The 13,132-nt window shown below is 42.1% G+C and overlaps 1 protein-coding gene across 1 annotated transcript in view; it reads right to left on the minus strand.

The window, feature by feature from the left end:
- TTC7A (tetratricopeptide repeat domain 7A) overlaps window positions 1-13,132 on the minus strand; it is a 592,416-nt gene that overhangs the window by 279,969 nt on the left and 299,315 nt on the right. The window contains exon 14 of the mRNA XM_089653910.1: window positions 2,307-2,379. Within this exon, the coding sequence (XP_089510036.1) occupies window positions 2,307-2,379 (73 nt within the window). The remainder of the gene's footprint in view (window positions 1-2,306; window positions 2,380-13,132) is intronic.

Below are 13,132 nucleotides of genomic sequence, written 5' to 3' on the forward strand. Positions count from 1 at the left end.
TTTCTGTTATTTTGAAAGTGTAAATGATGGAAATAAAATCTAACTTTTGTTGACATATTATAAGAATGTCTAATCTGTAATTTGATGCCTTTTGGAGATTTTTCCATCTTTCCTTGGCTTCTTTATGCACATTAATACAAATTTTTAGCTGGGGTGCCCAAACATTCGATCCCCACTGTAGATACAGTTCTGTTGTGACAGGGGGGAGTCATGAATCCTGTATCTCTGCAGAGCTGAGAACACGATCCATCACTTCCCATTGTGAAAGCACCTTCTAGTGTACATCAAGCACATAGCTAGGCAAGCACTTACCTTTGATCACCCTAGATGTTAACCCCTTCCCAACCAGTGTCATTAGTACAGAGATTAGTGTATATTTTTAGCACTGATCACTATATTAGTGTCACTGATTCCCACAAGGTGTCAGTCAGTGTCAGCCTAAAAATGTCCGCCGCAATATCGCAGTTCTGCTATAAGTCACTGATTGCCGCCATTACTAGTATACATAAAAAATTCCAGTATATGTACCATAGTTTGTAGACGCTATAACATTTGCGCAAACTAATCAATATACAATTATTGGGATTTTATTACCAAAACTATATAGCAGAATACATTTTGGCCTAAATTTATAAACACATTTGATTTTAGAATTGTTTTAATGGATATGTTTTATAGCAGAAAATAAAAAATATTGTTTTTTTGTTTAAATTACTAGTCTTTTCTTGTTAACCACTTCCCGACCGGCCGTTGTATATAAACGGCCGGACGGTGGCAGTGCAGGGTTGGGTGGACGTTTATAAACGTCCTCCCCGCACCCTGCTTGTGCGCGCTCCCTGGGAGCGCGCAGCACCACGATCCGGTGCCCGCTGTGTCCTCCGGACACAATGAAACACCGATCGTCGGACGGGACCTCTGTACGAGGTCCCGATCATGTGATCACTGATTGGTCAATCAGTGATCACATGCAAAGTAGTAAGCAAGATGTCACTTCTGACATCATTGCTTACTACGTGTGAAATCTGTGAATGATCACAGAGGTCACATGGTACAAGGCTATTCACAACAGCCTTGTACCATGTGACAAGCTGTGACCAATCACAGCTCACTCAGTACTTCTCAATGACTGCAAGAATGCAGACAGAGAGAAAGAGAAATGATTGCTTTTACATCCTATATGGGTGTAAAAGCAATTAGTGTAAAAAAAAAAAAAATCTTCATCACCCCCCACAAGTAGTACAGTGTCACCATGGTGACACTGTACTGCTAGGGTGACAGTATGTAAAAAAAAAAATAAAAAAAAATAAAATAAAAATGTAAAAGAAAATGTTTAAAAATTATAATTTTTGGTTATAAACTAATTTGGATTTTTTTTTTTTACTAAAAAGATAACGGAATAAATTGTGGCCAAGATTTATGATGAAATATTATTTATTTGCAAAATTTTATTAAAAAAAACACTTTTTTTCATAATTTTTGGACTTTTTCATTTACATAGCAAAAAAATAAAAATCCCAGCGGTGAATAAATACCACCAAAATAAAGCTTTATCTGTCTCAAAAAAATGGTAAAAAATTCATTTGGGTACAGTGTTGCATGACCGCGCAATTGTCATTCAAAGTGTGATAGCGCTGAAAGCTGAAAATTGCCCTGGTCAGGAAGGGGGTAAAAGTGTCCGGTCTGGAAGTGGTTAGCACAAAATTAAAAACCGCAGAGGTGATCAAATACCACAGAAAGAAAGCTCTATTTGTGGAAAAAAAGGACATAAATCTCAGTTGGGTGCAGCGTTGCATGACCGCGCAATTGTCAGTTAAAGTAACACAGCGCCGTATCGCCAATAATGGCCTGATCAGGAAGGGGGGTAAATCTTCTGGAGGGCAGGTGGTTAAAGCCCACTCTTTTGTCACCGCCACCTGTGATATGTGGGTGGCAACAGGGTAAGCTAGTAGATTTTTAAACAAATATTTTTAGTACATTTGATGACTTGACAAATGTCGTTTGAAAGTACATTCATTTAGTACTTACGTTTTGTTTTTGCCCAACATTGAATACAATGAATGTAATTTCCCGGATGAAAACCACATTAACTGTTAGAAAAATTAACTATTAGAAATGTATTAATTTAAGACAAATTTACCATCTTGCACCTTTGAATTTTCTTGTCACTGCAGTCGAAAACAATTGTCGTGACCCCACTAGCCATTAGAAAATCAAACAAATGTTTTTAAAGCTACTAGTGTATGGATAGCTTTATGGTCAGTTGACAGCTGTGCACAGGTCTTCCATACAAAACATGGCTCACTTACCTGCCGGACAAGTCCCAGCTGAAGGGACAAGTAGAGTATAATCTGGGTGTCCTCTGGATCTAACTCATGTGCCCTGCAAAAACAACATCACTCAATTACCACAAATAAACTCATGCTTTTCAGTCCTTGCAAAAAAAAAACACACACACATCAAAAATATCCGTTTGCGGACCGCCTGCCTGCAAAGTACTGTGGACAGGTGGACCATACAGGCACAGCGACATACCTGTACATCACTGGCCTCTTCCCTGGTACAGGGCACAGGCCTGATGACTCCTGCTGTGTACAATCAGTCAGCAGGTCCCGACCAATGATTCATGGCCGGGACCTGCTGATCGGCTGTGTCCAATCACAGCCCAGAGCCCTGTGTTGAGAATCAACACAGGGCTCGGAACAGAGAGAACGATCTCTGTTTCTTCTCCCTGCAAAACACCGAGAAGAAACAGAAATATTTAGTAAAGATCAGCACATAATACACACATTACACATTGTTAGGCACACATTTAACCTCTTGATTACCTGAGATGTTAAAGCGGAACTACACTGCATCTGAGCTCCACAAACCAAAAACGCTATATAATTTATTTTTAATATTCAAAGCAAACTCACCCACCCATCCATGTTTCCATGCTTTATTTTGCTGAGAAATCACTTTACAAAACACCCCCTAGCACTTCTGGCTATGGCCATCTTGAATTAGGGCAGATGGTTCATGTAGCATTTACTTTCTGGAATCCATCTGCCCTTAGCTCAGGCATGCAGGCAGGAGGGTGTGCTTAGCTGAGAAAACCCGCCCTCCCCTCCTGAAGACTCCTGGGATGTATGACATCATTTGCCCAGGTCAGAAACCAGGAAGTAACTGAAAAATGTAAAAAACAAAGTTTAAAACAAGCAAATATAATATATTTTCCTATCTGCTAATGCTAGCAGCATAACGATTAAAAATAGTCAATGTTGATTGAGAGAGTGAAGTTCCAATTTAACCCTTTCCCAGCCAGTGGCATTAGTACAGTGACAGTGTATAGTATTATCACTGATCACTGTATTAATGTCACTGGTGAGGTTAGTGTCAGTCCCCAACCAGTGTCAGTTAGTGTCAGATTACCCACGGTACTATCACAGTCCCACTATAAGTCACTGATAAACGCTATTAATAATATAAAATAAACAAATAAATAAAAATACCAGTATATATCTCAGTTTCTAGACGCTATAACCTTTGCATCAAACCAATTAATATACACTTATTGGGTTGTTTTTTTTTTACCAAAGACATGTAGCAGAATACATCTAGGCCTAAATTGATGAAGAAATTTGATAAAAAAAAATTGCATATGTTTTACTTTAGAGGATAAAAAATATAGTTTTCTTTCAAAGTTGTCAGTCTTTTTTCTTGTCTATATAATAAAAAGTAAAAAAAACCCAGTGGTGAATAAATATCACCAAAAGAAAGCTCTTGTACAGCTATTGTACAGCGCTGAGCAAACCCTTTGGCGCTATATAAACTCGTAGTAATAATAATAATAATAATATTTGTGTGCAAAAAAATTATATAAATTTTGTCTGGGTACTGTGTTGCATGACCGCACAATTACCAGTTAAATTAGCACAGTGCTGAATAGCAAAAAATGGCCTGGTCATGAAGGGGGTAAAACCTTCGGAGCTCAAGTGGATATACACAATATGGCCAAAAGCTTGTGGACACCTGATCGCCACACCGATAGGAGCTTATTGGGAACCCCATTTTACAACCAAGGGCACTACCCTCCTTTTATAACTATAACAGTCTCTGGTGTTCTAGGTAGGTTTTCCACAAAATTTGGAGTGTGTCTGTGGGAACCTGTGCCCACTTCTTAAAAAAGCACTTTGTGAGGCCAGATACTGATGTTGGATGAGTGTACCTGACTTGTAGTTTTCATTTCAACACGTTCCAAAGGTGTTAAGTAGGGCTGAGGTTAAGGCTTAATGCAGGTCACGTAAGTTCCTTCATACAAAACGTATGTCTGAGTGAAGCCAGATTTGTTCACAAGGCCAAATGGAACAAATGGGGCCTTGCCCAAAATGCTGCCACAAAATTGTCTTGTCCCAAAAGTCTTTGCATGCTGAAGAATTATAAGTACCCTTCACTGGAAACACCTGACCTGAATAACTTTGAGTGGTGTCCACAATAGCTTTGACCAGTACAGAATATGCTGGATGAGATATTAATAAAGTCATGGCTAATAGCTGACCAACCAATGACTGGAACATATTGAACATGGGAATATATAAACAGCAGATTTCACAAGGTGGCAATTACCTCTCTCATCCTTCATGCCCCTTATGAAAGTACTTTCACCTTCATGTGTACTTTAGACTTTCCATGATTTTCCATGATTAGGTGCCTCATTAGTCAGCTAAGGGTTGTCAGGCTTTGCATAACTGATTGGGGCTTAGGCACAAATCAAAGAAAATTGAAACTCTGTAGCAAACTTTCCTTTCTCTACATAGGGTATACAAGAGACTTTTGTGGAAAAGGCAAGAACAGGCAGCTTTTGGTATCCACCATTGGGCAACACGTGTACCTTGTAGTTTCAGCTAGTCCTCCTGAAGTTCACTTTAACATGATTATCACGCAGTAGAGACACACCAAATACATAAAGGAAACATTTAAGTGCTTTATTCCTATATAATTACTGTATATAGCAAACACAAAAAACCCAGAACCTGGAATTTTCTATGAGGCAAAACTCGAGAGGATAATTGTAATCTCAGGGTTTTTATTAAATACAAAAATTTAAATTACATATTATGCAGGTGAAACTCCAAAAATTAGAATATCATGCAAAAGTTCATTTATTTCAGTAATGCAACTTAAAAGGTGAAACTAATATATGAGATAGACTCATTACATGCAAAGCAAGATAGTTCAAGCCATGATTTGTCATAATTGTGATGATTATGGTTTACAGCTCATGAAAACCCCAAATCCACAATCTCAGAAAATGAGAATATTGTGAAAAGGTGCAATATTCTCGGCTCAAAGTGTCCCACTCTAATCAGCTAATTAAGCCATAATACCTGAAAAGGGTTCCTGAGCCTTTAAATGGTCTCTCAGTCTGGTTCAGTAGGAATCACAATCATGGGAAAGACTGCTGACCTGACAGTTGTGCAGAAAACTATCACTGACACCCTCCATAAGGAGGGAAAGCCTCAAAGGGTAATTGAAAAAGACGTTGGATGTTCCCAAAGTGCTGTATCAAAGCACATTAATAGAAAGTTATGTGGAAGGGAAAAATGTGAAAGAAAAAGGTGCACAAGCAGCAGGGATGACCGCAGCCTGGAGAGGATTGTCAGGAAAAGGCCATTCAAAAGTGTTGGGGACTTTCACAAGGAGTGGACTGAGGCTGGAGTCAGTGCATCAAGAGCCACCACACACAGACAGATCCTGTACATGGTCTTCAAATGTCATATTGCTCTTGTCAAGCCGCTCCTGGACTAAAGAAAACCAGACCTGGTCTGTTGCTCAGTGGTCCAAAGTCCTCTTTTCTGATGAGAGCAACTTTTGCATCTCATTTGGAAACCAAGGACACCGAGTATGGAGGAAGAATGGAGAGGCACAAGGACCCCGAGTATGGAGGAAGAATGGAGAGGCCCAAGGACCCCGAGTATGGAGGAAGAATGGAGAGGCACACACTGCAAGATGCTTGAAGTCCAGTGTGAAGTTTCCACAGTCTGTGTTGATTTGGGGAGCCATGTCATCTGCTGGTGTTGGTCCACTGTGATTCATTAAGTCCAGGGTTAATGCAGCCGTCTACCAGGATATTTTGGAGCACTTCATGCTTCCTTCCATGGACGAGCTTTATGGGAATGCTGACTTCATTTTCCAGCAGGACTTAGCACCTGCCCACACTGCCAAAAGCACCAAAACCTGTTCAATGACCATGGGATTACTGTGCTTGATTGGCCAGCAAACTTGCCTGACCTGAACCCCATAGACAATCTATGGGGCATTGCCAAGAGAAAGATGAGAGACATGAGACCGAACAATGCAGAAGAGCTGAAGGCCGCTATTGAAGCATCCTGGTCTTCCATAACACCTCAGCAGTGCCACAGGCTGATAGCTTTCATGCCACGCCGCATTGAGGCAGTAATTGCTGCAAAAGGGGCCCAAACCAAGTACTGAGTACATATGCATGCTTATACTTTTTAGAGGTCCGATATTGTTCTATGCACAATCGTTGTTTTATTGATTGCATGTAATATTCTACTTTTCTGAGATTGTGGATTTGGGGTTTTCATGAGCTGTAAGCCATAATCATCACAATTATGACAAATCACAGCTTGAACTATCTTGCTTTGCATGCAATGAGTCTATCTCATATATTAATTTCACTTTTTAAGTTGCATTACTGAAATAAATTAACTTTTGCACGATACTATAATTTTTCGAGTTTCACCTGTATGTGTGTGTGTGTGTATATATATATATATATATATATATATATACACATTAAAAAATGGGTAAGTGTACATTTCAGTCTTCCTTTTAGACAGAGATTACACAATTTTTACCAAATTCACAATACAAAACCTTTGTTGACACCTTTAGCTGTAGAAACCTCTTCCACAGGACTAGAGATGGGCTTGGGCACCCTCAAAACTCATCTCTAGCCGAGATGAGTCCAATCTGAACGTATTCTCTTAACCGCTTGCCGCCCTGCCACTGTGTATATACGTGTGCAGGGCGGCAGTGGAGCGCAAAACCACGTTTAAAAACGGGTTCCGCGCTCCCGACACTTTCGCCGGCAGGGGGCGCGCGCGCGCGCTCCCGCCGACCCGCGGGTGATCCGATTCGATCCAGGAGGGATCAATCATTAGATTTCAGCCAGTGATTTCTGGCTGAAATCGGATGATCGGTCCCTGTCCTATCCTGTCCTGTGTTGATATTTACACAGGGCAGGATATGATGTCATTCTTCTATGCCTGGACACATTCCGTTCCAGACAGAGAAGAAGAGACATTTAAACGTGAGTAAAACAGCACACTGACAGTTAGAACACAGTCTAGGACACATTTAACCCCCTGATTGCCCCCCCCAGTTAACCCTTCACTGCCCTGTCACCAGTGTCACTGATCAGTGAAGCGATTTTTATTGATCACTGTATCAGTGTCGCTGGCGACTTCCAATAGTGCTAGCGCCCCTCCCAGATAGCGCCAGTTTGCCCCCCAGTACACCAATAAAGCCATTTAACCCCTTAATTCCCCCCCCCCACCCCCCCAGTTAACCCCTTAACTGCCCTGTCACCAGTGTCACTGATCAGTGAAGCGATTTTTACTGATCACTGTATCAGTGTCGCTGGCGACTTCCGATAGTGTTAGCGCCCCTCCCATATAGCGCCAGATTGCCCACTAATACACCAGTAGTCCCGTCTAACCCCTTGATCGCCCCCCCCCCCCCTGAGTTGACCCCTTCACTGCCCTGTCACCAGTGTCATTGATCAGTGAACCAATTTTTACTGATCACTGTATCAGTGTCGCAGGCGACTTCCGTTAGTGTTAGCGCCCCTCCCAGATAGCGCCAGATTGCCCGCTAATACACCAGTAGTCCCGTCTAACCCCTTGATCGCGCCCCCTTCCCCCTGAGTTGACCCCTTCACTGCCCTGTCACCAGTGTCACTGATCAGTGAACCAATTTTTACTGATCACTGTATCAGTGTCGCTGGCGACTTCCAATAGTGTTAGCGCCCCTCCCAGATAGCGCCAGTTTACCCGCCAGTACATCAGTAATCCCATTTAACCCCTTGATCGCCCCCCCCCCAGTTAACCCCTTCAATGCCCTGTCACCAGTGTCATTGATTACAGTGAACAGATTTTTACTGATCACTGTATTGGTACTGGTGACTTGGTACTGGTGACTTCCGATAGTTTTAGCGCCCCTCCCAGATAGCACCAGTTTGCCCGCTAGTACACAAATAATCACATTTGACCCCTTGATTGCCAGGAACACGCTTACTTGCACGCTAAACCTTCATTGCTAGTATAGTGTCTGACTGGATCAATATCTTTGATCAGATCAGCGCTATACCAGCATTCACATTACTTTAGTATCCCCAAAAACGCAGTGTTAGCGGGATCAGCCCCAACACCTGCCAGCACCTGCGTTTAGCCCCTACGCCCCCCCCTTCTCCCCCGGCAAGTGCAGTGTCAGTAGATAACTGTCACTTGATACATATTACACACAAAACCGCAGTGTTCACAGAATCAGGCCTGATATCTGTTAGCACTTGTCGGTAAATTTTTTGTAGCGGTTCAAGCAGTCCCTGACAGCCAGGCGCTCTTTTTCCCGTGAGTCGCACTAGGTACCTGTAAATTTAGTGGCCAAAATGTCTAAGCAAAGGTACACTAGTGAAGAGGCCTATAGGATTCTGAGCATGTCAAGTGAGAGCGAAGGGGAAAACTCACTGGCAGAACCAGGCTCAGAATACGAACCTATAGACAGCAGCAGCACCCTGACAGCTAGCTCAGACGACGAGGAAGTGGTCCCTGCTAAGGTCAGGCGTACCCGATCCCATTCACAGGTTGCTGAGGTGGTACAAATGCATGATGACTCTCATATGCAGCAGAGTGCCAGTACTAGTGCCGCAGTATCTTTTGGTGAACTGGCGAGCACCAGCGGCCTAGTACGTCCTGGTCGTAGGCATACCAGCACTGCAGTATCACTTGGTGACGTGGCGAGTCCCATAAGTGCAGTACAAGCTGGTGCGGTGGCGAGCACAAGTAGTGTCCCGCGGCCACCAAGAATTCGCAGACAGGCCCGTAGAGCCCCTAGTGTCCTTCCGGATGTGCTTGCAAATCCCGATTGGCAGCCCACAAATTCTGCAGCACCCGTACTTCCCCCATTCACTGCCCAACCCGGAATTCAGGTGGAAACAGCAAATTTAAATACTCCCCTTAATTTTTTTGAGCTGTTTTTCACAGAAGATCTTTATGCATTGATTGTGGATCAAAGCAATTTATATGCACGCCAATTTATCGCCGCCAACCCAAATTCAAACCTTGCCAGACCATTCGCATGGAAACCCATTACGGTTTCCGAATTTAAAGTTTTTTTGGGCCTAACCCTCAACATGGGCATTAATGATAAAAATCAATTGCGGTTGTATTGGTCCACCGACCCTCTTGTTCACATGTCCGTGTTCTCTGCTGCCATGGCCAGGCATAGATATGAGACGATAAGGCGTTTTATGCACTTCTACGACAACTCACTCAGTCGTCCTCAGGGTGACCCTGAATTTGACCGGCTCCACAAAATTCGGCCCCTCGTAAATCACTTTAACCAAAAATTTGCAGATGTGTATACTCCCCAGAAAAACATCTGCATCGATGAGTCCCTCATTCAATATTCTGGCCGCCTTGTAATCAAACAATATCTCCCCAGCAAGCGTGCCAGATATGGGATCAAGATGTATAAGACCTGTGAGAGGGCAACAGGCTATACATGTAAGTTTCGGATTTACGAGGGAAAAGATAGTTACTTGGAGCCCCCCGGATGCCCAGACTACATGGGGAGCAGTGGCAAGATAGTTTGGCACTTGGCGTCATCCTATTTCCATATGGGGTACCACTTATACGTGGACAATTTTTATTCAAGCGTGCCACTATTTAGACATTTGTTCAATTTGGGAATTTGCACATGTGGCACTGTGCGATCTAATCGCCGAGGCTTCCCCCAACGGCTTGTAAATACCCGTCTTAAAAAGGGGGAAAAAGCCTGCTTGAGAAATGAAGAATTGCTCGCAGTGAAGTGGAAGGACAAACGGGATGTTTACCTCCTGTCTTCCATTCACGCAGATACGACCGTCCAAATTACCACGGCAGCTGGTGTTGTTGAGAAGCCCCTCTGTGTCCACGATTATAACCTTAACATGGGAGGGGTGGACTTCAATGACCAGATGATGCAGCCGTATTTAATTTCCCGAAAATCCAAACGCTGGTACATAAAAGTGTCAGTTTATTTATTTCAATTGGCTCTATATAATGCTTTTGTTCTCTATAAAGCAACTGGACATAGTGGATCATACCTAAATTTCCAGTTAGAGAACATCAGGGCCCTTTTGTATCCAGAAGGTGCTGCGCCCCAAATCCCTCTCCCAGATGCAGTTAGCCGTCTGCATGAGAGACATTTTCTCGATACCATTCCTGGTACCCCAACCCAAAGAAGACCCCAAAAAAGATGTCGTGTCTGCAGCAAACGTGGAATTAGGCGTGACAGCCGCTATTGTTGTCCCTCCTGTCCTGGCCAACCTGGCCTCTGCATCAAGCCCTGCTTCCGCCTCTACCATACACTAGTGAACTATTAGTATAGGGTACAGCACGGCACAGATCAGGGCACATTTACACAGGGTCTCAAAAGATGTTAGGTAGTCAGGAAACTGGCTATCGCATTTGGAGAGACCCTACCAGCTGTTTAAATGTTTGAAGTTTGGAAAAAAAAAGTTAAAAAAATAAAAAAAATAAATAAAAGTACAAATACCCCCCAAAAAAATAAAAAAATATAAAAACCAAAAATAGTTATAGTTTTTTTTGTTGTTGTCATTTTTGTGATTGTTCGACTTTCACTGGTTTATTGTTGTTTTATTGTTAACCATTTCTGTTTGCAGGAATGCTTTCAGCTGCAGCGTTGACCTGTTTATTCTGACAGCAACAGGAACTTGCTCTCAGAATAGACATAAGTCAGCGTGGGCAGCGCTGTTGGATGAGATTTTTCATCCGCAGTTATAAAAAACAGAATATATGCCAAAGCATGGGGGCCTGGGGTGGCCAGTGGGTGGATGGCCCCTATGCTTCGGCATATATATTTTATATTTGTTGGCACATTTCATATGTGCCCACCATTAGAAGTGGGTGGATTGAGGGAGGTTTCTAATGGTGGGCATACCACCACACACTTTTCCTTATAAAGTTGTTTTATTGAGTTTATGTTTTATTGTTAACCATTGTTGATTTCTTTGCAGGAACGTCAAACTGCAGCACTGACCTGTTTATTCTGACAGCAACAGGGTCTTGCTTTCAGAATAGACATAAGTAGGTGTGTGCAGTGCTGTTGGATGAGATTTTTCATCCGCAGTTAAAAAAAAGAGAATATATGCCAAAGCATGGGGGCCTGGGGTGGCCAGTGGGTGGATGGCCCCTATGCTTCGGCATATATATTTTATATTTGTTGGCACATTTCATGTGTGCCCACCATTAGAAGTGGGTGGATTGAGGGAGGTTTCTAATGGTGGGCATACCACCACACACTTTTCCTTATAAAGTTGTTTTATTGAGTTTATGTTTTATTGTTAACCATTGTTGATTTCTTTGCAGGAACGTCAAACTGCAGCACTGACCTGTTTATTATGACAGCAACAGGGTCTTGCTTTCAGAATAGACATAAGTAGGTGTGTGCAGTGCTGTCGGATGAGATTTTTCATCCGCAGTTAAAAAAAAGAGAATGTATGCCAAAGCATGGGGGCCTGGGGTGGCCAGTGGGTGGATGGCCCCCATGCTTCGGCATATATATTTTATATTTGTTGGCACATTTCATATGTGCCCACCATTAGAAGTGGGTGGATTGAGGGAGGTTTCTAATGGTGGGCATACCACACACTTTTTCTGGCAGAGATTTCTTCTCTTTTTTTTCATTCAGCCCACAGGCTGCATAAAGAAAAAAAGAACATAGCATATACACCCAACAAGGACCAGTGACGTATTGGTACATCACTGGACTTTGAATGGTTATACCAGGGTAATGCCTGCAGCTGCAGGCATCATCCTGGTTTTATTTTTTTCAGCCGGCAATGGGCTTTCATGTAAAAGCATTCCTAGTGGTTAATTAGCTGCAGAATTGCCTTTACAAGCAGCGGGAGAAAATGGCCCCCCCTCCCCCTCCCTGAGATAGCATTAAAAGTGATTAAAAAATAAATAAATTAAAGGGACAGTGTAAAAATAATTAAATAAATCAGAAAAAAAGAAGAAAAAAAAAAAGGACCCTCGCCCATCCGCGCACGCGCACACCTGCGGTCGTGAGCGTTGACCCTTTCCCAGTATGGAAACAGCGATTGCACCATGCATGTGAGGTATCGCCACGAACGTCAGAACAAGGGCAGTAATTATAGCTCTAGACCTCCTCTGTAAATCTAAAATGGTAGCTTGTAAAGGCTTTTAAAGCGTTGCCTATAGATATTAAAAATGTATGCAGTTTGTCGCCATTGCACAGGGCATGCGTAATTTTAAAGCATGTCATGTTTGGTATCTATTTACTCAGCATAGCATCATCTTTTATATCATACCAAATAATTGGCCAATATATTGTAATTTTGTGCATTAAAATTAAAAAAGTGTATATTTTTCAAAAAAATTGCGTTTGAAAAATCGCTGTGTAAGTAATATGTGAGATAAAAAATTGCACCACCCACCATTTTATTTACTAGGGTGTCTGCTCTAAGAAAATATATAATGTTTGGGGGTTCACTTTAATTTCCTAGCAAAAATACAGATTTTTTTAATGTGAACAAAAAGTGTCAGAAAAGGCTTGGTCTTCAGGTGGTTAGAAGAGTGAGTGATGTGTGGCATAAACCTCTAATGCTGGGCATAAAATGCCCCCACCCCTCAAAATGACCCCTTTTTGGAAAGTAGACACCCCAAACTATTTGCTGAGAGGCATGTTGAATCAATAGAAGAATTTATTTTTTTACTACAAGTTTTTGGAAAATGAAGAAAGAAAATAAAAATATATTTTTTCTTTTCTTTTTTATATTTCAAAACCTTGTGAGAAAAAATTAGATCTGCAAAATACTTACCAT

The sequence above is a fragment of the Staurois parvus genome, unplaced genomic scaffold (assembly GCF_062004578.1).
Source record: "Staurois parvus isolate SC_StPar_1 unplaced genomic scaffold, SC_StPar_1.0 ptg000727l, whole genome shotgun sequence".
In the NCBI taxonomy this organism is placed as follows: Eukaryota; Metazoa; Chordata; class Amphibia; order Anura; family Ranidae; genus Staurois; species Staurois parvus.